The sequence below is a fragment of a genome, unplaced genomic scaffold (genome assembly GCF_019419815.1).
Source record: "Pyrus x bretschneideri cultivar Hongxiangsu unplaced genomic scaffold, Pyrus_bretschneideri_v1 Contig8, whole genome shotgun sequence".
In the NCBI taxonomy this organism is placed as follows: Eukaryota; Viridiplantae; Streptophyta; class Magnoliopsida; order Rosales; family Rosaceae; genus Pyrus; species Pyrus x bretschneideri.
The window spans coordinates 3155173-3182641 of record NW_025999820.1 but is presented as its reverse complement, the minus strand read 5'-3'; the positions used below and the strand labels follow the sequence as shown (position 1 = coordinate 3182641).

General features: G+C 35.4%; 1 protein-coding gene and 2 long non-coding RNA genes across 4 annotated transcripts; 2 read left to right on the top strand and 1 right to left on the bottom strand.

The window, feature by feature from the left end:
- Window positions 1-8652: 8652 nt before the first annotated feature.
- Window positions 8653-9612, top strand: LOC103952673 (light-inducible protein CPRF2). The gene has a single exon (XM_009364327.3). The coding sequence runs from the start codon at window positions 8728-8730 to the stop codon at window positions 9115-9117; it is 390 nt and encodes a 129-aa protein (XP_009362602.2). The 5' UTR covers window positions 8653-8727; the 3' UTR covers window positions 9118-9612.
- A 3097-nt stretch (window positions 9613-12709) lies between these two features.
- Window positions 12710-15675, bottom strand: LOC103956751. 2 transcript variants are annotated; one of them, XR_007255084.1, is made up of 6 exons: window positions 15308-15675; window positions 14210-14334; window positions 13807-13887; window positions 13508-13586; window positions 13113-13221; window positions 12710-12916 (listed from the first exon to the last, which is right to left on the bottom strand). It is a non-coding gene; the product is annotated as an uncharacterized LOC103956751 (long non-coding RNA). The 2 variants fall into 2 exon arrangements; XR_007255085.1 differs by lacking the exon at window positions 13508-13586.
- Window positions 15676-22281: 6606 nt separating this feature from the next.
- LOC103952674 lies at window positions 22282-24581 on the top strand. The gene is made up of 3 exons (XR_007255077.1): window positions 22282-22633; window positions 22709-24159; window positions 24370-24581. It is a non-coding gene; the product is annotated as an uncharacterized LOC103952674 (long non-coding RNA).
- The last annotated feature ends 2888 nt before the right edge of the window (window positions 24582-27469 follow it).

Below are 27469 nucleotides of genomic sequence, written 5' to 3'. Positions count from 1 at the left end.
CAGCTGAAATTGCAATGTCTAACCAATTTATTATAAGAAAGGGCGTGCGCACGCGTGCACACACACACACACATATATATATGATCAACAACCTTATAAACAAAGATTTATATGTTATACTAGCCTTCATGCATGCGCCCATACGCGTGCAGAATACATTTTTTGAATCATGGCGTGCTACACACAACTTACACGTTTTAAATGTATTTATATCCGTAAATTGACAAAAGGAAAGTCAAATATTTGAAGTAAATTGACAACTAATTTAATCACATTATTATCCATGTGCAAAAGACCTTTTTTATAATAGGCATTACACGCCTCTTAAGATGTTTTGAATGTGTTTAAAAATAAAGAAATTGAATCACATTATTGCTAGCCTATTGTAAGATACTATTTTCTTTTAAGCACAAAAAAAAAATATTAAAAACAGCACTATTAAAATGACAAAAATGCCTCTACCTTATTTGATGCATTATTTTGGAATGCCTTTGAAGTTCTTTGTCCAAATATTTTTGTTGAAGCTTGGTGACACCAAAAAGACTATTCACCTTTTGTATTCTCTTTATATATAGAATATCTACATGCTTTCTCTAAACCATCAAATTGTTTAATCAACCTGGAAACTGGGCTTAATCTACGAGCACGAGAAGGCTAGATTCTTAATTTTTGGAAAGTGGAAAAAATAATTTTTAAGAAAAACTCAACATTCTAAAAGGTGGCGGGGGGTCTAGCTCTTATGCGGCTGCTTTTTTTTTTTTTAAATAAATTTAATTATATATAACATATAAATAAGTGTCTACTTGCACTAGTAGATAGGGTGTTGGATTTTCACTCATGTATCCCGAGTTCAAAACTCTTCCTTTCCTAAGTTATTGTAATAGTAAAAAAGTGTCAATTTATACTAAAAGATATGTATAATTGTATTGAAATACATAAATTACAAAATAGAATGATATAAAAAAATATAAAGTACTAGAACATATTCAAAACATAGGAAACAAGTATATAATGAGTGTTTATCCAAGTATCCAACAAGTTTCTTATAATTTATTTTAAAAATTGCAAGATGGAAGTTATCTATTTTCTATCTAAGCAAGAGTCACGACCTAAGTCATTTTCTTAAATAAAAATAAATAAAGCACAACAAGTCATAAAACTGCCCAACTGCCTAAACTGCCTAGGCAATTCTAGGTGCATTTTCTTATTTTTAAATGCCTAGAGATAAATCGCGATAGTGGCCACCCGCGTAGTACCTACGTGGGGCCTAGGTAAGGCCTTTAAGAACATTGTAAAACTTATGGCGCGTTTATGTAACCGTAATCAAAATAGAGGAATTGGATTAAGGAGGAGTCAGAATCGGATTCCTGTTAAAGCTGTTTACTTAAATGTTCTGGAATCGAAGTAGATATGAAACAAAATTCATATAAGCTGTTTACTAGTTCACCTGAATCGGAATGAAAATTAATATGATTACTAAAATACCCTTAATCTAAATAATAGAAAATTTCATAAGTTTTTAATACAATTTCTGTGACAGCCCGTCCCGGACTTTTCGTACCATAGGGGTGAAATGACGGTTTTGCCCCTATTATGGTTGTTTCGTTGTGTGGTTGTTTTTGGGTGTTGCTTGGCTGGTTTTGGACCACACACACACCACACTCACTCACCCTCTCTCCCTTCCCTGTCCCGAGCCCTTTCTCTCTCCCATTCCTATTCTTCTTGTACGGACGACAACCAAAACCTTTGAAACCTTCACAGATCGAGGAAACAAATTACATATTCGTGCTCGTGAGGTCCTTAGGAGTTTAACCACACCCATTTCAAGTAAGAATACCTTCATTTTCACGTCGCACTCGGGATACCTCGATTTGGTCACTGTTCATGCACACGTTTAATTCTTGTGTTTTTGGGAATTTCAAGCTTGTAGGAAGCTTGGTAAGGTCCTTAGGTGGCTCGGGGTGGTTCGTTTGAAGGTTTTGGATGTCGGGATCGTGAGTTACAAGCTTGGCCGGAGTTGGTGGTGTTTTCCCGATGAGATTCTGTGGGTTTTAGTGCTTGAAAGTGGTATGGATTTGTTCCTCTTGTTGTAAGCTTCATTTTGGTACCAATTTTGTGAAATTTGGTTGAAAAACAAAGAAGATACAAGGTTTTAAAACGCCGGCGCCGGAGTTTGGCCGGAGAAGATGACGGAATATTCCGTCAGTTTGGACGAAATATTCCTAACGACGTTAACGGCATCAGTTAGATTTAACAGAATATTCCTGATGGCGTTAACTGACGCCGTCAGTGTGCCAGGCACATGCCTGCGTGTGGGCGGCGCGTGTGGCCGTGCCTTGGCCGGCGTATAGGGGCGCGTGTGGCATCAGAAAATTTTTCTAAAAATATGGGGATGTTCCTGAGGTTGAGTAGATTACATTGGTGTATTCATACACCCCATTTGAGCATTGTATGAGAAGTTATTTCATGATGTTGATTATATGCTTTAAAATTTACGTTTTTATAATTGTTTCGCATATAGGTGAGACCTATCCCGAGGACGAGCACGGTCACTCAAGGCAAGGGGGTTACGACGCTTGTACATACCAGTGAGTAGGCTTTTGGTTTTCGTATATACCTATATACTTACGTTTTTCCCAGAAAGTGAATGGAAACGTTTATACATTTACATGCCATGCATTATGTTTGCCGTTGTTTATGTATTATTAGTAGCATATATATGTTTATATGTTGGTGCTGCGGCGCACAGGTAAGTGCCAGATGAGTATGGTTTATGCTTATGTTCAGTAGTGATTTGAGATGCATAGAGAGCTCATAACCTGCACCCCGGTGTTAGTGCTCCCACCCAGAGTTGGGCACAGTCCTTCACGTGATGTTCACCTCCCCCACCACACGCTCATCTTGGATCCAAGTTAGGTGCACAGTCATGTCGTACAGACCACTTTAGGTGGTTCCGACTCGTAGGTGACCCGTGATTATTCGCCCAGCCTTCACGTGATCGTAGCACTTGAGCGTACTTATTATACACCCAGTCCTGTCGTACAGACCACTCTAGGTGGTTCCGACTCATGTGCAGATATAGTTAGTGAGATGGAGATTTGAGCTCTAGATTCAGCCGTAGAGGTCACGTTAGGTGACTTCAGCTGACAGATTACATGGCATTGAGATGACATTTCCTGAGCACTTGCATTCTATTTTAAGGCAATTGACATGGCTTAGTTCTGAGCATGACTTATATATATGTATATACTATTTTCTGGGAATTATACAGGTTTTACTGCGAGGGGTTAGAACTTTGTTTATGAAATGGTTTTTGAAAAGCTTTGTTTTTGCCCACTCACACTTTCTGTTTTGCACCCCTCCAGGTTCTAGTTAGCTAGCACTTGTGGTGACTCCCCAGAGGATTTTCCCTGCATATCTGACAGATTATCACCAGTGTAGGACCACCTTTGGGTGTGTTTTTGTAGTGTTGTTTCTCCCGGACTGCATTAAATCTTAGTGCTCTGAACTTTGTTTTTACACTTACGCTTGCACATGTATGTTCTTACGTTGTGTATAGCTAGTTTTTATTTATTCGTACTTTTATTATTATTTATTAGCTTTTACACTGTGCACATGGTTACGTCACTTTCACGTGACGGTCAGCATGCCCTGATCTCGGTCGGGGTGTGTCAGTTTGTGACATCCCACATCATCCAAGGGTGTGATCCTTAAATGTATATTCTCATCCCTACCTAGCACGAGGCCTTTTGGGAGCTCACTAGTTTCGGGTTCCGTAGGAACTCCGAAGTTAAGCGAGAATGAGGTTAGAGCAATCCCATGATGGGTGACGCACTGGGAAGTTGCTCGTGAGTTCCCAAAAACAAAACCGTGAGGGAATGGTAAGCCCAAAGCGGACAATATCGTGCTACGGTGGTGAAGCGGGCCCGGGAAGTGATCCGCCCCGGGTCGGGATGTGTCAGTTTGGTATCAGAGTCTAACCTTGGTCGTGGTGTGCCGACGAGGATGTCGGGCCCCTAAGGGGGGTGGATTGTGACACATCACCCAGGGGTGTGATCCTTAAATGTATATTCCCATCATTACCTAGCACGAGGCCTTTTGGGAGCTCACTGGCTTCGGGTTCCGTAGGAACTCCGAAGTTAAGTGAGAAGAGGGCTAGAGTAATCCCATGATGGGTGACCCACTAGGAAGTTGCTCTTGAGTTCCCAAAAACAAAACCGTGAAGGAATGGTAAGCCCAAAGTGGACAATATCGTGCTACAGTGATGGAGCGAGCCCGGGAAGTGATCCGCCCCGGACCGGGATGTGTCAATTTCACTCACACACACACACACACACACACACACACATATATATATATATATATATATGTATAGTTTTATTAAAATATTAACCATTCCTATTTGAAAATATTGGAATATATTGGTTGGCACACCATCGGAGTACATCATCATTTTGTTTTCTATTTTTTTCCGTCCCTTTTCACTTCGTTCTCTCTGTCTGTTCTCTCTAGCTCTCTCTCTCTCTCTCTCTCTCTCTCTCTAGCTATTTCTCATTCTCTCCGTCTAAGCAGTAAACCTTCCATAAACGCAGAAGCATACCCAGTTTCCTGCAGTTCGAAATATTTGAGGGGCGGAATTCAGACTTTCAGTGGCGATTTCAGAAGAGCCGAGGGGCAGCCGCCCCTCCTTGTTCCTCTGTAGCTTCTCCAGTGGGTGATAGGCCTTGGTAGTCTGGGAGGTGATGCGGTGGTCTGCGTTGGTTAAAGGTAGGATGGGTGTGTACTTTGGGTGGTTGAATCGTGGGAGGTAGATGGAAGGGGAAGGCAATTTTGGTAAAGAAGTTTGATTCCAGATGCTAGCTTTCTTCCGGAATTCAATTACCACCTTCAAGTCAATATTTGGATTCCGGGAATATCAGGAATCCGATTACTGATTTTGGGTGGAGCGCACTAATTTTTTCATTCCCAAAATTTGGTAAACGCCGAAATCACTTGGATGGGAATTCAATTCCCTTTCTTCTACCTTCATTCCAGTTTGGGAAACACGCCATTAGTGTAGTTGTTGTTGAAGAACAGGATCCCACATCGGTTATATAACAAAGTAATATACAATTAATACATAGGAGTTTTCACGCTTAATTAGGCATGGCAATTTCTTGAATGACATGTTAACCCGACAAGAAACGACACGAAAATAACAAGTTTCTTGTCAACTCATTAATGAGTCGAGTCGTTATCGGTCATCCGTTAAGAATCTGATAAGATATCATTTGTCATATCTAGATATTAAGGTAAGTTTTTGCATGACCCGTTAACCTGACACAAAATGACACAACACAACCCATTAAAATAATGGGTATGACACGCAAACTATATGAACACGACAAACATTACCTATTTGACAGGCCTACCCCTAACATCACTATGGTCTTTTGTGATAAAACTCAACACCTAATAATAGGTGGTTATGTTGGGATAATATCATTGATAAATAATGAAAAATCAAGAACCTACCACATTCTTGTTCATATGCAGCACATGGAAAACCATACAAACTACAAACACAAATACAAAGGTAGGTAAAAAGAAAAAAAAGGAAGAATTGTATGACCAAAGTGAATTTTGTGTAGATGTTTGAACAACATAGGTATTTATAGAGTTTTTGGATGAATTTTGATTTAAGTAAAATTTTTAATTGGTTTAACCGTTGGATTTAATTTTAAACTGTTAGATCTTTTTTTAATGTTAGATTTACTCAGTTTGTCTCAACCGTTGGATTTAGTGTATTATAATTTGATTTTTTTTTTTTAATTTGAATTAAAAAAAAATTATTCTTCAACAGTCCAACCACATGGGTCATCCGATAAAAAAAAATAGTCATCAATTTTTCCGCAAATGGCCAATAGTATCAGCAGCTAGGTCCATCCACTATCCTTGACTCCTTTTCTGGGATAAATTTTTCCCAAAAACAAGTTTTAACCCAAAACCATTTTTTAGCACAATGATTGAAGAAGCTTTTGGAGTGTTTAAAACTCAAATTTTGAGTTTTAACCCAACCAGTGAGTTGGTCTAAGTTGGGCTAGCTCTAGCTTAAGGATATTGAATGATTGAGCCTTTAAAAAGTTGTGTTCGCTCTAGTCCTTGTGTTTTGACTGGGCTTTCGAAAAGTGTTAGCTCTAGTTTAATAACTTGACAAATTTTCATGAGAGTTTCCTATTAATATCACTAAGACTTTTTGTGATAAAATCCAACATCTTATAATAAGTGGCTAAGTTGAAGCAATATCAGTAATGTTAGTGGTAGATATGTTGTGCCTTATAAACTTTATCACTTTTGCCTATAAAATAACCCTACAGGAATAATAATAATTACTAACTAGTTAATCTCTCATTTCTTCACCTCACCATCCCATATTTTTATCCTAGTTCTCTCATTGATGGGACATGGGATTATTAAAGGTATGTTTATATGCGGATTTTGAAGTTTCATTGAACTTAAGCTAAATTAGTTACAAATACATTGCAAAACTTACTGGAAGGACTTAGAAATGGATAGATGCTCTACATTTTAGAGGACTTTCAAAATGACCGGTGAACTTTCAAGTCCTTTGTTTAGTGTCTTTATAGTGCATTTGCAATATTCCAGAGTAACTTTGTAGTGTGTGAGGATTTCATTGTAGTCTTAATGTCTTTTTACACTATGTTTGGATGAGTGAAATAAACTTGAAATTTTGGTAAAAGTCTGAATTTATAAATTGACATACATCAATTTCTTTGTTTGGATTCATAAACATAGAAATTTAGAATTTCCGCGTGGAAAAAAAACTTGGAATTTGGGACCTCTAATTCCTAAGTTCAAATTCCATGCAAATAGGTGTCAATTCCCAATTTCTATGATTGCGAGTTTAAAAATCACAAATTCCGTATTCAATTCCATTGTTCTTTTAAGTTAACCAAACAAGAAAATTTACAAATTCTAGAAAATAAAATCTCGTCATTTTAATTTCCGTTATTTTGAAATTGCTTAATAATCTTAAATTTCTTCATCCAAACATAGTAGTGTCTTTTAAGTTGTTTGAGATTTGAGACTCTGAAAGGCCATCCATTCAAACATAACATAATAGTTTTATATCATTTGAGCTTTCTCAAATAAATCTATAATTTACTCTAATGACAGCATCATTTGTACTTTTTCAAAGGCATGCAGGATGCTGTTGGTTTACTACTTTTTCCCTTTCATTTTAATTCCAATTCACCAGAAGCCTTAAGATCGACTCAAGAATCTGGTCATCTTGTATAATTCTCTCATATAGAATCCCATGACCCCACGATCTTTCCTTTGTTATGGTATGGATTAAGGAGATACCAATAATTACCAGCATCCTGCAGTCAAAGCAAATGAGGAGTCCGGATCCTCTTTGTGAAAATCTCAAAGATCTGTAAAACATGTCTGTTTATCATACATCGTGCGGTCAGAAATTATTTTAAATATTTTTAATTAAAAATAAACATAAATAATATTTGATAAAAATTGATTACACGATATACGATGAACGAACATAATTTATGAATTCTTAAAATCTTCACCAAAAAGATCTAGAGAGAATCTTGTTGGATACAGATGTATATATGTACGTAATATGATTCTCTAGACCTCCACTGTTTTTCGATGGCAACCCTAATCATTCCTCTTCTATTATTGTTGGTGGCCCATAATTCACTCAAAATTAAAATATAAACCTGCCCTGTCACTATCTCCTGACAGTTTACCCCCATAAAAATCTAAAAGAATTGTGTTATTCACACGAGTATTTTTACTATTCACACTCTCGTAAATTTGTTGGTTTTAATCTTTTTCAATTCATTCAATCTGACGACTAAAAATTGAAAAGAATATGAGTTAAAATGTGTTGATAGAACTATCTAATGTAAAATATGCCTCCCTAAATGATAAAACAATCCCATTATTTTAATGAAGTTTTAACGAAAAACCTACGGTATTGTTCACTTTAAAGGAAAATCATATTTTTACACTAAAGAATCAATCATAATACTATTCACTTTAACTTTTATTCAATCTTTATTATTAAAACTTAAAATTTTCAAATTCCTTTCATTAATTTTTCTTTATTTTAAACCCACAGAAAAAGTAAATGGGACGTCACTTTGTAGTGTTCGTCGCTGGTTGGTTATACTTTCCATTAATCATTACAATATTTTTCTGATCAAATCAATAATCGGCTTGGTGATCCGGAGCCTGGACACTCTCATACATCACAGCTTTGGCTTGCTCAAGCCCAGCCAAACCCCTAGTTCCCGCGTCATCAAACCTCCTAACCATTGGCTCCCCACGCGTTTTTCATATGGGCTATTGACACGTATCCCGAGTGGATCCCAGCTAGTCTCTTGTTTCTTCGTGACTAAGCTTAAAAATAAGCTTTTTGGGGACCCACCAAGGGCTACGTCACACCCAGTACCCCTTTAAAACCCTAAGACCCACGCTCTATAGTGCCACCTGACTCAAAAGCTAATCCTGTACACATACGGCTTACTTAAGCAATACGGTTTGGACAAAAATACCCTTGATCGCCCGACTTAATTTCACCAATTGGTACGCTCCGGTTTTCCTTTAAATATGAAGCACCAACGCTTCGTTCCTTCCCTTTCCTCCTCCCCCCTTCCCTCTCTATCTAAATTAGAAGTTCAGAGAGCTTTTGTTGTAGCCACCATGTTATCTACTCTTCCAGCCAAGCTTCCCTCTGATTCCCTCCTCCATTTATCCGCTTTCGACGGGGGCTTTACCCCCGGCGGCTTTACCCCGTGGGATTGCTCGGACCTTTTTCAGGCAACCCCGTCCCCTGAACCCGTGATATCAACCCTAAGTTCATCTCCAGTTCAGTCTCCCAAAACAGTGATTTCGAGTTCTGGTTCGGATGACGACCCGAACCGGCCGGACCGGTCCCACGCCAACGCGAAGTCATGCCAAAATGACGACTCGAACCGGACGGTTTCTGTGGTGGACGAGCGGAAGAGGAGGCGGATGATATCGAACCGGGAGTCAGCCAGGCGGTCACGGATGCGAAAACAAAAGCACTTAGAAAACCTACGAACCAGGTGAACCGGCTTAGGGTTGAGAACCGGGAATTGAACAACCGGTTGAGGATCGTTTTGTACCATTCTCAGTGCGTACGGACAGACAACGATAGGCTCCGATCCGACCACGTTATGCTCCGGCGGAAATTGTCGGACATACGTCGAATTTTGGTTTTCAGTCAACTACAGCACTTTTCTTCTGCATGGCCCTGCAATACCATTATTCCAGAACAAACCCCATAATTAATTACGTAATTGATTAGACTATCAATATTCTGAGAAGCAAAAAACCTAATCAATTTCTCAGAAAAAACCTCATTAATTACGTAATTTATAAAAGCTGCCAAAGTGAATGGTGGGGTTAGGTCTTATGGTGAACGGTGATTTTTGCGAAAAGGAAAAAAGTAGGGTTTGGAAAATGCTGGTTTTCGTGTGGAAAACCTTTGGGGTTATTTATAATATATTTGTAAAAATATATATTAGCCGATTAATGTTTTGTTTATGGAAGCATTTTGCTGTATGTTGTTGTTGTTTTGCAATTACCAAATCTCTTGATCGTTGTTTTGTTTAAGCTCTCCACTATTAGTCCACTTACGTATGTAAAGCTACAAATTAGTGTTGGTCGCACACAAATAATTCCCTTCTCTACAAAACGCTGAAACTTGTGCCAATGTGCTGCCAATGTTTCCCCATTTTATATCGTTCTAATTGGGTTCCATAAGTTACTTAATTAATTTAAATTATAATGTTGGAGCCTTTTTTGGATAATTGATATGCACGAGAGCACTAACTTGAAATGGACAAATGGGAAAAGATCATAATGCCCTTCGTATTCATTAGATAGAATTATCATGTGTGGCATATACAAAGTTATAAACGAATCTCATCAAAGAATTAAAGAAATTACAAACGAATATTCTAAAGGGTTAATCTTGTCTTTCGGACATATAGATTATTTCAATAATAAATAGAGATGCTAAATTAACAGTCAAGCAATGGACTATAACTTTTTAAGGATTTCATTTTTTGAATAATGATCAATTTCTTTACCCATTTAGGAGAATCTTAGTTAAACATTCAAAATCAAGGAAGAATCATTGATACTTGCAATATTTTTTTTCTATTGTTTGTGTTATCATACGCTCAATCAACAATATAAATCCTAAGACAACAGTTACACGTCCTAACAAAGAATTACTTGATTTTAAGGGAGTCATATAGTAGTAATCCTCTAATATTAATCACATAATTTCTTACAAATGAGATCCCCTTAGGTTGGTTTAGTCTCACATAATACATGATCAATAATACAAAGTGGTGAATTGGTTTGACTGTTAGGGTCTTCCTTTTTAATCCATCATGTCACATGTTCAAACTTTACCCACTCTGCTTAGAAATAGAAATATCTCTTGTGTTAAAAACAAATCAAGGATCTAAAAAATGATAGGTGCAAGTCGGGCAATAGGCTGGGGCATAGTGCCTAGGCAAACTAAGCAGATTTAAGTATAGTTATTATATGTCTTATTAAAAAGGGTTTAGTTATACTTAAAATATACAGAATTTCATTGGGATAAATAAGTTGCAAAATAAAATAACATATAGATTATAAAGTAATAGAACATAATGAAAACATGATGAACAAACATATAATGTGTGTTCATCTAAGTACTCCTCTTACAATTTATTGAAAAAAATAAAATTCAAAATGAAATTTATCTATTTTACATCTAAGTGAGAATCACGATCTAAGCGAGTGGCAAGGCAAGGTTGGATGGGCTAGGTGAGCGCATAAGCAGGTTTAGATGTCCTTTCTTAATTTTCAAACAAAGATTAATCAGGATGGTAACCAACCACCTAGCCTAGGCGCATCTAGACGGAGATTTTTAGAATAGTAAAAAAAAAAAAAAAAATTGATCATTAATTACAACACAAGGGCTTTCATTCTTAATTATATGCCTATAGTGAAAGCACAACCAATAATTAGCTAACAATATCTTTGTTCATTCGAGAAGTCGTGGTTAGGATTCAGAATTTGCAAGGAGTAGTGACATCATCATGCTATGTAATTTGGTATTTACCATATTAGTCAATGATTACAAAGGAAGCTTCATTTTGCACATCTAAAATTTGTTAGTCCACCCACTAAATAGAAATTTTTATAACCAAACAGCTCACAACTAATTTTTAAAAAGAAACGTCCACCAAAATAAATCCAACAAATTATATGAAACGGCAAGAAAAAGGAAATAAAAGAAAATTCATGGACTGTACTGTAACAAATGTCTTTATATTCTTCTTTTTTCCTATATACAAATTTTAATTTTAAGCAAGTACATATCTTCATCACTCACTTTTCCTCTACTAGAATTGATTGATTTTGGATTAAGTGCAGAGAAAATGAGAGCTTTGGTAGAAAAATAAAGTGATTAGGGACTTTAATATTGTATTTTGAGGAGAAGGGGGCCACAAGGGATTAAGTGCAGAGAAAATGAGAGCTTTGGTAGAAAAATAAAGTGATTAGGGACTTTAATACTGTATTTTGAGGAGAAGGGGGCCCCAAGGGTTTTTTTATTCTCTGAATTCTCTTATGAGAAGTTGTGATCAATGATGTAATCCAATCAGTATACAACGAAAAAAAAAAAAAAGGAGCCATCATCACCCCATATTAAGTACGTTTTATTAAGTAAAACTTTCTACTTAATTGCAACATGGAAAAAAGACAAACCTTCTTACCTTTTATTTTTGTATCATTTGTATCTCGTGTATCCTCTTACCTTTTACTTCTGTATCATTAAATCTGGTGTGCCACAAATTGTGCGATGCTACCGAGATGACAATTCATTATTTTGTAGTCTATGACTAGGGCCGGGCAAATCTAGTGATCTTTCGACAAAACCGATCAAACCGGACAGGTTGTTCCAATTTGATCTGCTTTCCCTATATAATTTTAAAATATTTGGCAGAAAAAAGGAATAAGACCAGCTGGCCCGGCTCAAACTTAGTGCAATAATTTGTGCACTGTGTTTGACCCGAAATGTATTGGACCTATTGGTATTAATTTTTAAAAAGTAATGATAAGAAAATTAAATTTGTAAATTAAATATGTAAATTAAATGACATAGAAGTAATTACTTAAATATTAATTAACATGCTCTTTTTTTATTGACGACACATTGTTTAATTTACAAATTTAATCTACAAATTACGTGAATACATACAATATTACGTGAGAGAATGGTTAAGTCATTGTCTTCAAATTTAATCTCTAGAATTCTCTTCAAGTCGCGGTATTCACACTTGTACAAAAAACACTTTGCACGACGCAGGTCCTTCGTCGCTCAAAGTCAAAAAAATGTCGTGCAAAACTTAGCGCAACCAACCTTCGTCACACACTAACCGTCGCACCAAGGCAATGACAGAAGAGTTTGCGCGACGAAGAAGAAACATGCGTCGTTCTTAGTCGCGCAAAGCCTCTTTGCGCGACGTAGTCTGCGTCGCGCAAAGTCACTTTTGCACGACGTAAGCTGCGTTGCAAAACATGCGTGCAAAGCCTGTTTGCACAAACCCATGTTTTTTCTTTTTTTTTTGGCAAAAATATGTTTAAAACAATAATTAATAAACAAGAAAATGTATTTAATTATAAATATATGAAAATGTACATACAAGATGTCCGAACAAAAAAGAAAAAGACTATAACAAATAGTTCCCAAAGAAGAATGGTATAAAGTTGGTGAACAAAGGCTCCTTGGTTTCAGGATTCATCTTCTCACGTTGGTGATCCTCGACCCCATGCGACTAAAAAAAAAAGTTGCATATGCACTTACCTGCAAAGGAAAAAAAAAAAAAAAAAAACTTTTCAACACTTGAAAATGATAACAAAAACCAAAAGCTCTCAAATTTCCAATCCTTGCAAGAAGAAAGCAACTAAGTAGCAATGCAAAATGTTCAGGAGGAGTTAAGAATTAAAAAAAAAAAAAAAAAGGTGCAGAGAATCAATCAGTAAGGATACATTGGCCTTACCACATTCAATGAATGAGAAAGCTTGACTGTCTGCAACACGCCCGATTTATCAGTTTCCATGCTGGCAAGAATCTCAACTCTGCCTTTGCTTATGAACATATAAGGATCACTACAATGTTGGATGCAAATATCAGTCTAACATTCATTTCTCATCCCAAATAGAAATCAATATTCGCCAAAGTTAAAAAGAAAAATAAATTGGAAAGAGAAGGTTGGTTGCTAGGAATAAAACCAAAAATCAATACATAAACATTAATATTTCTAGTTAGGTATATTAGTTGACGAGAAACATGGATCAATAAAGGAGTACACAAAATCGTAAATGGAAAATCAGGGAGTTTATCAATTCTTTCACTATAGTGTTAGAAGCCAGTCAGTAACAGTAGAAGGCTAACCTCTGAGGCACAGAGTTCAAATCAGCAAGGGAATCTTCAACTTGGAAATTTTCTCAAGTGCATGGATAAGGGTTACAACCTTGTATCAACAAAGAAGCAAATTAAGTCAATTCTGCTCCTTAAACTCAAAACTAACAGAAGGAAGAGTTGCATTTTACACACAGCACCTACAACAATTTTATATCTGGATTTTTTATGTAAATGGGTATTTGACTGTGGCCGAAAGGGACAACTGTGTCAGCAGTCAGCACTCGAGAATTTAGGATATAAGGTTGTAGAATTTGAAATAGACACAGTACCACATAAATTGTAGGTCGATTGCTATCAGATGAGCCCTCATTTTCCACCATTTCTAATATAACAATAAGTGCAACATTGTCCTGAAAAATTGCGTATAAGAAGCTGATATAAGAAACATATGGGAAGCAGAAACAAGAGCCCTACTAGAACAAAATGCACATTAAAAACCATACAAGAAGCTGATATAACAAACAGATTTGAAGTGTTTCTAATCCTCCAAACTACTTCTCTTACTCTTTTAACATGTTCTATTGCATCTAATATAACCAAGAAGATCACCATTGATTTAAAATCACAGTGTTCTTTTTAAAGGGAATATAATTGGACACTCCCCTATTAGATTTTACTTGAAAATATATCAACACAAGTCAACATACATACTAGTCTACAATTAAATGTCACCTGTAAATTTAGGCCCAGAAACAAGCCTTATATGGTAGCTTGAAGGATCGCTCTTCAACCAGCCAGCCAAAACATACACCACTTTGAACCCATTTTCATGTTTTTCAACAAACTCCTGGAGTAACCTATACAAAACAACTTTTAATCACTTGTAAACAAGAAATGTAACCCACAAGCTTTGAGACAGTTCCTATATATCTTTGCAGCATTCAAAGACACCAAGTAATTTCAACTCAGCCACTTGTAGGAAACCTATAACATAATTCAACACCAAAAGTAACTAAATTTAGACAATCTTAAACACATCTTAACTCAAATTCCAATCAAGAATTATTTTTTTTTTTGTAGATATACATGAAATTGAATGCATAATCAATCACAACTGCCCCACCAAAGGAATAAAACCTCTATCCCCTGCACTCAGTCACCAAACTGCTACTCTACTTCAATGATTCAATATGCGCCTTCCCCCAATTAAGGTAAACAAAATTTAGTTTCCTTTTTTGGGACAAAAAGGAGAATATTACACAAAGATGGCATCATAAAGATCCCCAAACACCAAGGTACAAGCACAGAAACTAAAACAAGCTTTGAATCAAATGGAGGATTGGAGTAGGAGGGATTGGGGGCGCCATGAATTATACACATGGAGAATTGGAGAATAGTGCACATGCTTTTGTAATTGGTCGGTTTCAGAACCCAAATTAAGGTACTCAATTGAATTTATCTTCTGAGTATAACGTAAAAAAGGTGTGTGTATGTGAATGTGATATGGGTTCTTCCCAATTTCGTCCCAGCAACATAAAAAAATATTTTTATTACAGTCATTCATCAAACAAGGTTGGTTTAATCTCTTCTAATGCATGCAGCATTCTATGACCTCTTGCCGCATTCTATAACCCATATTAAGGTACAAATGCTTGATTAAAGTGCACAACAAACGAATTTTTTCTCAAAATTCACAGAGAGCTAGAGATTAAAATTAAATAACTGAAAAAATATATATGAGAAATTAAGGTAGGCACTATGATAAGAAATTAATTAACTTTAAAAAACAAAGACCTATGAAATTGGGGGAAAAGGGCAGCAGATTTTTACCTCTGTGATGGCTGTCGAGACGGCGAGGCGGGCAAGTGCTTGACGGCGAGGTTGCGGGGCTGCGAGGATGCAAGGCTGCAACCTGTGAGGGTTTACAAGGCTGCAAAAGAGAGTGGTGTGAATGATGACGACTGACTGAGAGTGAGGGAGATGGAGGCACGGGGAGGAACACAGGCATAGAAGACAAAGTGAAGAATCACCTAGGGTTAGTAGCAGAAACCAAAAAAAACGGTGGAATTGGGCTCAGGTAGGCAGGGGTGGAGGCGCTTGGAAATTTCTGAAGAGGAAAAGTAGAGAAGCTGCGACAGAGAAATGAAGAGGAGATTTTGGGCGCCATGCCAAAAATTGGGCAGCCCTCCAAATTTTAATCTCCCGCCTCTTTCAAATGTTTTTAATTATGTATGATTACTTTTTTTTTCTTTATCACAATTGAAATCTAACGTTTAGATAGGATACACATTCTACGAAATTAATTTCAACGATCTAACTGTCAAACTTGATTGTATATACTTCGAGATCTCATACGCCAAAAATCGCAACAAACAGACATTCAGATATCAAGTAACGGGATAAAACTTTTGACGGTTATAACGAAAAAACACGATTTAACGGTAATTTTAATTCCGATTTTGATTATTTTTTACAGCTACACTCCTTGATCCTATATGAATACAATGAACTAATTTGATCGTCAACTTAAAATATTTACACTAGTGGATACCATAAAATCTTATGTTATACTTAATGAAAGTATAGATAAACTCCAAGTGTTAGTGAATCTATTGTTTTGATGCGATACGCATTCTACAAAACTAGTTTCAACGATCCAACTGTCAAACTTGTTTGTATATGCTTCGAGATCGCATACACCAAAATTCACAAAAAACAAACATTCAAAGATCAAGTAATGGGACAAAACTTTTCGACGGTTATAAATGAAAAATCATGATTTAATGGTTTTTAACTCCGATTTTGATGATTTTTTACAGCTACACTCCTTGACCCTATATGAATACAATGAACCAATTCGATCTTCAATTTAATATATTTACACTAGAGGATACCACAAAATCTTATGTTATACTTAATGAAAGTATAAATAAACTCTAAATGTTAGGAAATCTATCGTTTTGATGGGATACGCATTCTACAAAAATAATTTCAACGATCCAACTGTCAAACTTGTTTGTATATGTTTTGACATCGCATACGCCAAAAATTGAAAAAAACCAAACATTTAGAGATTAAGTACGGGACAAACCTTTTCAAAGGCTATAAACGAAAAATCACGATTTAACGGTTATTTTAACTCCGATTTTAATGATTGTTTTACAACTACACTCTTTAAACCTGTATGAATACAATGAGTTAATTCGATCATCAATTTAAAACATTTACATAATTGGATATCACAAAAGAAAAAGGCAATGAAAGAACCCCAAAAGAAAAAAAAAAAACTTTGCGCGACACAGCTGTACCTACATCGAGCAAGTTTTGTTTTTTTTTTTTTTTTTTGCCCTTTTGCTTATGAATACAAAATAAATAAATTAAAATCTACTTAGTAAATATATGTATACCATTGAACTTGATGGAAAACACATTGTACGGAATTAGTTTCAACGATCCAACCGTCAAACTTGTTTGTATATACTTCGAGATCGCATAGGCCAAAAATTGAAATAAACAAACATTCAGAGATTAAGTACGGGACAAACCTTTTCAATGGCTATAAATGAAAAATTATGATTTAACGGTTATTTTAACTCCAATTTTGATGATTTTTTACAGTTACACTCTTTGATCCTATATGAATACAATAAACTAATTTGATCGTCAATTTAAAATATTTACACAAGTGGATATCACAAAATCTTATGTTATACTTAATGAAAGTATAAATAAACTCCAAGTTTTAGTGAATCTATTGTTTTGATGGGATACGCATTGTACGAAACTAGTTTCAACGATCCAACCGTCAAACTTGTTTGTATATGCTTCGAGATCACATACGCCAAAAATAAAAAAAAAAAAATATTCAGAGATTAAGTATAGGACAAACCTTTTCGACGACTATAAACAAAAAATCACGATTTAACGGTTATTTTAACTCCGATTTTGATGATTTTTTACAGCTACACTCTTTAAACCTATATGAATACAATGAATTAATTCGATCGTCAATTTAAAACATTTACGTAAGTGGATACCGCAAAAGAAAAAGGTAATGAAAGAACCCCATAAGAAATGCCAAAAAAAAAAAAAAAAAAAAAAAAAAAACCTTTGCACAATGTCGAACTTCGGTTCACAAAGTGTTGTTGCGCAAAGGCCATTTGCTCGATGTTTTGTGTTTTCGTCGCGCAAACATGTTTTTCTACTAGTGTCAAGTCATTGTCTCCGTGATCATGGTCCTTGTATGAATACATACAATATTACGTGAAAGAATGGATTGTCTCCATGGTCATGGTCGTTGTATGAATACATACAATATTACGTGAGAGAATGGATTAAATTTCATAATAAACTAACCATAATAATTTTGTTCGCATTCACCTTTAGCGAAAATCATACATCTCACTTACAAGTGAAAAGCACCGCCTCCATTGTCTTTAGGTCATCGACATTTATTGCCTTTAAGCTATCCTCTTGACTTCGGAGTCAATCTTGAACCTAGATCTTAATATCCAAACGTGGATACCGCAGTATTGAACTTTCACTAATGACATGACTAATACAAACCTAACATCAATTTGACGAACCATTAAGTGGTATGAAGTCTAGATCTTTTTTTTGTTTGTTAGAAATTGAGGTAAGTTCGGCGTCGAATTGCCTGAATCATGCCCGACCTAAAGCTATGTTAAGTTTACACTCATTCCACTCATAGAGCTCGTAATCACTTGCCTCATTTACTCTTTGCTAGCGCATATCCCCAAAATGTTTCCTATTGTAGAGCAATGAAGCTCGCAATGTCACTTTGGGAAGTTGACTTTATTTCCCTACATTCTTTGCTTAAGAATGTTTAAGAATATTTTGAAGCATCTTGCTTCCATGGCATTCATGCTCAAGGAGAACGTCAAGGAATATGTTTTTTAGGGTGGCAGGCATGCTATCAATTCACTTATCTTATAACGATTGTATTTACATATTACTAATACTTATCCTAAATTCATGAAATATTAAACCATGTTGTTCTCCAATCGTATAACATGCAGATTAGTAACACTAAGTAACAATGTCACATAAAAAATTTCTCTACAGAATGAATGTTATACAATTTCTTTTCGTATAACAATAGTAAAAATATTGGAACAACCACATACACTAGATTGTATACCAAAAGGCGTATATAGCAAGAGCATGCAGGGCTTTCATTATATGAAATTCGGTTTAGGTTAATAAGTAATTTTATATTTCATCATCATAATCAGTAGTTCCCTTATTTTCAAATATAGGTAAATAGATAGTTTTTTTTCTTTCCAACTGTCACTCTCTAAAGTGAAAAATGTTGATTAACTTGATTCCAGAATCAAAAATACTTTTCACCTCAAGTGAAATATCCCTTTCCATTAGTGGGGGTAGGTATGGATTGAACCCCATATAAAATCATCCTAGAAAGCATGATGAATGCTTATGTTTTATGCGTTAGATGATGAAGGGTGTCCCCCCTGTTGTCCCTTTCTTTCTTCACCTCAAAGTTTTAAAACCCCAAATACTCGTCTTCCCTAGCAAAGAAAATGGACTCGTAGAGCTCCTGCAGTCGTCGATTCCCATATAATTTGAGCCTGTCACTCTCTGTTCACACATAGTTTATACAACATGAATGAGTATGCTTCTATCTTGCTAGATGCTCTTTTACACACACACACACACATACATATATATACATGAATGAGTATGGTTCGATCTTGCTAGATGCTCTTATATATATATATATATGTATATATATATATACACATAATTTCACTTCACCTGAATGGGATATAATAATCGTGTCCGTTCATCGTACATCGTGTGATCAATTTTTTTTCAAGTACCATTTGTGTTTAATTTAAATAAAAATATTTAAAATAATTTATAACTGAACGATGTACGATGAATGGACACAATTTATAGATTCTTGAGATTCATTTTTGCACTATCTAAATGGGTCCCAAGAAGCCCATTCAAGTTGGGGCCTGCTCCTATACCTAACAGTTCCTAGTGGAAGTTTTGATTTTGGTTGCTGACGTAATTATTAAATAAATAGGTCCAAAGTTGGGAGCATTCCACTTTGTCATTGTGTTTAACAATTAATCATTGTTTTATGCACGCTGGAACAAAACATATAAGTAAAAATTTGAATCTTCTATATAAAAGTGAACCGTGGGGCGGAATCTCTCGATGTCTAAGAATATTATTATGTCCTCTTTTCAGGTATGAAAAATGTTGGAAGATGAACGTTTGTGTAACAAGTAACAACTCCACTAATATTCACTTAAGTAACTACCAACGATGTCAATAAAGCCACTAAATCACGCTTCATTAGTCAAAACATCTAATTAGAATTAAAGTAACCTAATCTATATGTATAAATGCATACCTACAGATGTAGACATGATGAATGTCTGGAGAGAAGGACCTTCTCCTCTCTTAGTTTCAACAGACTTCTTGCTCACAATAGGACGAGCACGTGAACAATTTAAACCAAGAAGAGAGACCAGATCATGTATTAATTGGATTATAACTGCTCCTCCTATTATGGCAACAGTTATAACTCCTCTTAGTTTGAAATTTAGTTCATTAGTTTCCGTCCATAATGTTTAATACTAGTTTTAAACAATTTAAGTCCAATAATAATATTTGATTTTAATTTAAATTAAACAAATTAATTAATTAAAATTAAAGCAAATAGAAATGCCAAATTGGGCAAGATATGTAGATTATTTGATTTTATTTAAGTTAAATGAGTGATTTATTGATTGATTGATGGAAATAAATCATGAACCAAGCCACAAATCAAGTTCAAATTCATCCATAGGCAAGGCTTGAAAAGTCTATAAATATAAGGTCCCAAGGCAAAGGAAATGGATCCATAAATCATTTAAGCACCCGACACTGCCAAAGCTCAAGCACCCAAATTCTCAAAACACTTCGAAGAATTCAGAAAGCTCTCTGCGTTCTTTACCAAACCTTCGAAGAATCATCAAGCACTACTACCCATGCTGATCCTTCAAATAGCCAAGAGCCAAAACCTCAGGGCCACTGTTCGTCCACTCTTGAACTAACAACCTACACATCTACCTATCTTTCGGAGATCGAATCAGAGGAAACTTGTAAACATAGATTGTAGCCCTACAAATTTGCTAAATACAATTATTTTATACACGTGTTCTTGTTTCATTTGCTATAGGATTTTCATGTTTACAACATCCTTATCGATTTTTTGCCATTAATCTTCTTCAATTCATTTGCTCCGACACCCAAAAATTGATAATGTGCGTGAGAAGTAAAAATGTGTGTGAATAGCACTGCCCAAAAAGATATTAGGTAGGTACTGAAAATTCCTAACCCCCCTGAATTTGAGAGTGACCAAATTTCCCTAAATTTGAGATTGATAGAAAGAGCTCACTTCTATCAATCTAGCAATTGAAAGAGCTCACTTCTATCAATCTAGCCATTGAGTTATTAAAATAAAACTCAAAAAGCTTTTGATTCTTATATAAAGAAATCAAAATTACCTAAACCGCTATGGAAACCCTAAGCTAAAAATATTTTGATTCAACAACAATGTGTCCATGTTGACAACGTATTACATACCAACAAGCTCAAAAACATTGCATCAATCTTAAAAAACAATTCATTATCCAATACAATTTTAGAGATTTTTTTTCAAATCTTAAATTTTTATTTGCGACGTCGTAGGTTTTGGACATATTGAAAATTATTATTATGTAGAGGCAATTTTTTTAAGACATGACCTAGAAAAAATACAACTTATTACAATATGAATTATATTTCTATATATAATTGGCCCAAGTTGGGGATTGAAATTTTTTATAACTAGATGGAGGTTATTATTCAATATACTATATAGAGGTTTTACCGTAAGTAAGTATTCGATTGCATGTTGACTCGTCTTGCACACAAACATGGAATATCGATACACTAGAATAGGGTGTGCTTGAAAAATTGAATAAACAACGAAACTTATAACATAAAATTAATTCATGCGGTAATTTAATTTGGTTTTAAAAAACTCAAGAGAGTAATATTAGACGTAAATAAAAAAATCACAATTTACGGTTTGATGGTTGGTTGAATATTTTTTTGTTTAGTAAACTACGTTGTCCCAACTCTCTAATAGAGGTTGCTCACCAACACAAATAGATCTCACCTCACTTAGATAAATTTATATAGTATAGTGTACCAACCAAGACGGTGCAGAAAATAGGAGAAAACATCCTGCCTTACAACCACTGAAGCCACTATAGAAAACGTGGAGAGAGAGCATCCATTGTCCAACAGAACAGTAGCCACTGGTAGCAAACAGGAACCCCCACTGAAGCTCAAAGACACCACTCCCTAATCCATAGACAAGTCAACCAAAAAGAGACGTATATCCTAGAATAATTTGGGTCTTTTACGATTTGAAATATGAGGCGTCCAGTACTGGCATGCCTTAAATGATATTATTCACGACATTCGTGAAGTTTATGTCATAATATTTGCACATAATCTACCATTCACGACATCACTTTTGTGCAAGTCGTTAAATAAAAATATTTACGGCGTAAGCGTTGTGTGTCGTATTTGACAATTACACAATGCACTTTTCTTCTCTTTTAAGGCATCACGTTATGTCGTAAAGTGATTTTTTTTTATATATTTGGACCCCTACCTTTTATGTCACACGAATGATACGTCCTAAATAATAGTTTCTAGCTTCGTGTCTAAACTTTCCCACTCCACACCTAACAAAAAAATGCACAGCGAGAAATTATAGCGCCATAATGAAATATCAAACTAGTGAAATTCTAGACCATTCCACTTCACCTTTCCCTTTTCTTTCTCTTTGCCCTTCAGATTGTTTGTTTCTTTCATACCACCGTGACCTAACAGGAAGACCATCTCCTTTCTGGCGTGCATGTCATACCCAGATTTATTTACCCAGACAACAAACCCCTCTCTCCATCACTTTGTCGCAATCCATGGCCTCATCCCCATGTCGTTTGCTGTCCACCACCAAAAATTCAAGAACCTAGGACATCTATTCCACCAAAACTCAAATCGACACCTAAATCTTCCTTTCCCAAACACATGAGACCGCCGTTTTTCTCCCAATGTTTTAAGGTTGAAGTTTGTTTATTTTTTTTTTTTTTCAAAGTTTTATTTTATTTTTATATAAATTTGGTTTTGAATTCATAGGTACTTTCCTCCAGCAACCCCTCCACCTACACATTCACACTCCACAGCCTCCAATTTGGGTTTGATTTTTCTAAATCTATATGTATTTGTGCCTGGCTTTTATTCTGTGATTGGGGATTTTTTAACTTGATTTATTATTACATATGGAGGATTTTTTTAATCAGTTTTCTATTTTTATTTTTCAGTATTTTTCTTTTTGCTATGAATCGGTAGGATGAAATTATTTTTCTAGGATGCTTCTGTTTTTCTTGTTGTTTAAAGGTACAATCTTTCTGGCTTGTTGTTTATACAAATTAATAAAAAAAAAAGAAGGTTTAGTAATTTTGGGCTTTGTAGATGCTTTGAAATTGAACCATACATAATCGTTTAAGCTACCACTTTATACTTTACAGTCAATTCCAAGAGCTATCGTTTATATTTTATGGAGAAGCGATTTTATTATGTGAGGTTCTCTTTGAATCCAGAGCAGTGAGTGCTCTATACTTGAGTAGTTTTAAAAATTAAAAACATAAGCTACTGTTTATTGGATATTAGGATATTATAATGCTTTCTATTGTAGCGTTTATCTTTTAGTTGCTCTGCATTGTAATCCTACACGTCCTGGAGGCTTATCTTCTCATGTTGCTTGTGTATACCAATACTTGTATCACTCATACAAAAATCAATGAATCAATCGCTTTTTACTAATGATGGAATTGTGCTTATTGGTTATATTTGGTTTTTGGGATCACTATCTAATCCATAGTTTGTAATACACTTCAATATTTTTTTTTTCTTTTTTTTGTGTTTTTGGGCTTCTACATTTGGATCTTTCTGAATGTTTGGTTAATTCATTTTTTTATATTAATTTTCAATTATAGGTTGATACTTGGTTGCTTGACTTCTAACCTTTTTATTGGCTCATATGAGGAATTGGGTGCGTGCTGTATTCTCTTTGTTGTGATGGACTTTTGTTTGAAATTTTCGTTGAAGTTCTTGTTTCACTAAAGTCTACTTGCTTTGTTTTTTAAATGGGATTGAGTATTTTAGGTTTCACTGTTTTTTTTTTTTTTTAGGAATGGTCTCTTCGTGTACGGTTAGGTACACTAATATAGAAATGGTCCAAAGATCTAAATAGCCTGGGCACCAAACAACTTTTGTCAATCCATTTCTGTCCTTTGTAGGTCGCTCATGCTATTCGTTAGATCACCATCTATATTTCCAAGTGCAATGACAAATATATACAGGTTAAGTGATTTAATAACTTAAATAAGTGTTAATATGCCCACCTTTAAGTGTATTGTAGGAATTGTATTAGCACTTTTTTTCTTGTTATAATGTCTTTTTTTTTTTTTGTAAATTATAAACTTATATATGCATTTGAACAACATTTGGGTTACCTAATCTTTTTTATTGAGTGAAACAGTTTTTGATAGGTATGTTGGAAATGATTCCTTCCCAAATCTAGAGCGGTAAGTAATGGCGCCCAATGAATTATCAAATCTGAGGCACCAAGTATTTAAAAAAATTAGATTAATATTAATCCAGACTATTCCAATTCTGTTTCCTCTGAAAGAGTTTTAATTATGGTGTTGGGGATTTGTTAATTTTGCTCTCTCTCTTTCTATGTGATTTGGTTGGAATCGCAGAGTGACTTGGGTTTCTTTGTATGCATGTGCCAGACCTCCACGTCACATGGGGTACTCAGCAAGGTTCTACTTTTGCAAAAGAGATGGGGATGTTACAGACTTACAGTGATACTGCAACCCAAATAATCTGTTTTCAAAATCCAAATAATCTGTGATATGTTATAGTAGTAGTAGAATAACACTGGGGCATAGCCTAGTACTTAAATTATTGACTTTGTTGCTTAGCCTAGTACTATGTGGGGGCGTTTGTTGCGCCGGACTATCTCGGACTGGATTAGCTTCAAGGACTAAGCTGGATTGGCTTAGACTAGACTAAACTGGACTAACTTAGTGAAGCGTTTGGTGCAGTATTGGACTAAGAAGCTGGATAATAACAAATTCTAATATTATATTATTTAATATATAAATTATTAATATTTTATTATGATCTTATCTTTTTCTTCATCTTTTCCTACCATTTCCGTCCCACTCTTTTCCTCTTCTCTCATCGTCCCACCCTTTCCTTCTTTTTTTTCCTCTTAGACCTCTCAATTCACGTCTCTTTCTCATTCCTGGTCAAACTCCTTATTGATTCCAGTGTCTATTTCTCTGTCCTCCCTCCCTCTCTAGCTATGTGTTGTTCGAATGGAACCTCACGGCTCCAATTTCCGACGAGTTGCAGGTTTCCCGATGTGTTTTCCGGCCAACCCTCGTTAAATTGGATGAAGTTAGCACCGCCAAAAAATTCATCACCATCCCTAGACCGAGATCTTAGCTTTGAATGCTCGAATCTGTCATGGATTTGAAGAAGCCCAAACAGGCCGAGACTTCCAGGCCATTTTCCGGCCAGATTCGACCACATTTTGGCCTCTATTCAGGTAAAATCGTAATCTTGTCACTCCCAGCTTCAATTTGGTATATTTTATATGAAAGTTGGTTGTGAAATGGATTTGAAATGGAGTCGGAAAGTTAATGATTGATCTAGGTGACCGGAGATGACGAGGAGTCTGTCGGGAGTGGTCGTTGAGCATGACGAGGACGAGAAAGAGAGGATAGTCTTAGCTAGTCCCATGGTTATTGGGGGGTCTCGCTAAGACCTCTTAGTGAAGGGTTTTGTCCATGCTAGTCCCCTTTAGTCTCATTAATGTTAGTCCCAGCATGGAACAAACACAGTATTGGACTAATAGCTAGTCCAGTCCAGTCCAGTCCAACTTAGTGAGGGCAAACAAACGCCCCCTGTGAGTCTGTTATAGTAGTAGTGTAGTACTTTGTTTAGTTTGTACTACTGGATAAAAATGCTAATTTGATTGAGTTCCTTTGGTATGGTTTATATTCACTTGTTTATTCTATTTATTTTTACTATTTTTCAGGTAGCATTCAAGTCTTTGGTGAATTTTTAAACGAAGAAGTTGCAAATGCAGCAGTAATGAGTGGAAAAGTTTATACTTAATTTTAGTAGTTTAAAGTCTTTATCAATTTCTAAGTTAACATTTTGTTTTGACTAGCTCTTAACTTACCAACCGAATCCATCTCATTTGACTAGCTAGAGTATCTTGGTTGGGCACTCTATCCGTTCCTAGGGCCTAGATTCCAAAGACAAAGTTGAGACAGGTTGGGAACTCTATCTTTCTCTCCTTTTGTTTTAGTTCCCAAGAAAGTTGATTGGATTGAAGAAAATGGACCCAAAAGAAATGAAAAAATAATTGAAATTTGTTGGTGCTTCTGTTGATGTTGAATTTGTAATATATTAAGACCCAAAAACTAGATAAATGGCTAACTTTGATGTAAATTGATAACATTAAGCCACAAGGTCAAAACAACAGTGAATCTTACCTTACAGTTTTTGGGGATATCATAATTGATAACCATATCCATTGATCGAATATCAAATCATTCTACTTGCCGCATCAATTCTTCATGAAATGTTAGAGACTCATTAATTTATCTATTCGCAAGTATATGATTTTTATGCAGGTTATAGGAAAAAGTAAAATTGTAAAGGCATAATTTGTGTATATTTTAGTCATTTTATGCATGTATGATTGTAAAACAATAAAACTGTGAAGGCATAGTTTGGGATTTAGGTTAGTATGACAATGATTAGATTTTCTTTCAGTATCACTTTTCTTACTTGAGATTAAATGTGTATTTCTACATATAGTTGTACAATAGATTTTCTTTTGTTCCATTTGCTTATGTCTACGGAGATAGAGATAGCAATTAGAGTGTTTCATGCATTAGGAGCAGTATTTCACTCTCAAACGACTACATTTGGAGGTCTTCAAGGAAAAGTGAAGTCTTTCAAGGGACAAATTTCTTTGTTATTAGATGCCTATTTGGTATTTCATGTGTAGTTTGATATTGACCTTAGCTTTGTTCAACTTGTAATACATTTTGACAATATGATTATTTATGAAATTATTGTATTATAGTAAATATGTAATTTTGTCTATTCTTATATATATAAATGTAAATGTAAATGTATTATCGTACATTTGCATATAAATGTAAATGTAAATTACTGTATGCAAAATCAACAATAATTGTTGATGCTAGCCTTTTTTTACAATGTACGATGTATGCCATAATTACTTTCACAGTATTACGGTACTCAACAAACGCTGTATCAAATATAAATTACGGCACACAGATATGCCGTAATTGTTTTCGTAGTATTACGACACTTTATTAACGCCGTATCTAATACCAATTAAGGCGCACAAGGCATGCCTTAAAGAGCATTTACGACACTTCATTAACACCGTATCTAATACCAATTAAAGCGTGCAAGGCACACCTTATAGAGCATCTACAATGTGTTTGCTTAAATTATTCACAGCTACTAGAGAACTTCGTATTTAACAAAACATGTTTTACGACAGGGGCTTTTACTGCTTGGGGGCTCACGTCGTGAATAACTATTTATGGCTCCCTTTGTGCGCCGCAAAAGACCAGTTCTGTTGTAGTGTATCCTAGCCAGATCCACCTAGTGCAGTACACCAAACCCAAAGTAGCTAACAAACCAGCCAAGCAAATCCCTAAACCCCCAGCCACTGCCTCAAGAACAATTCCATGCACTACCACCTTACGGCCACCATTTTAAGCAACAAAATATCATGGCAAAGAGCCAGAAACCCAAACCAAGTCATAGCCT

Excerpts from the sequence above, each read along its gene's own strand:
- LOC103952673 (XM_009364327.3), top strand. The coding sequence starts at position 8,728 with ATGTTATCTACTCTTCCAGCCAAGCTTCCCTCTGATTCCCTCCTCCAT.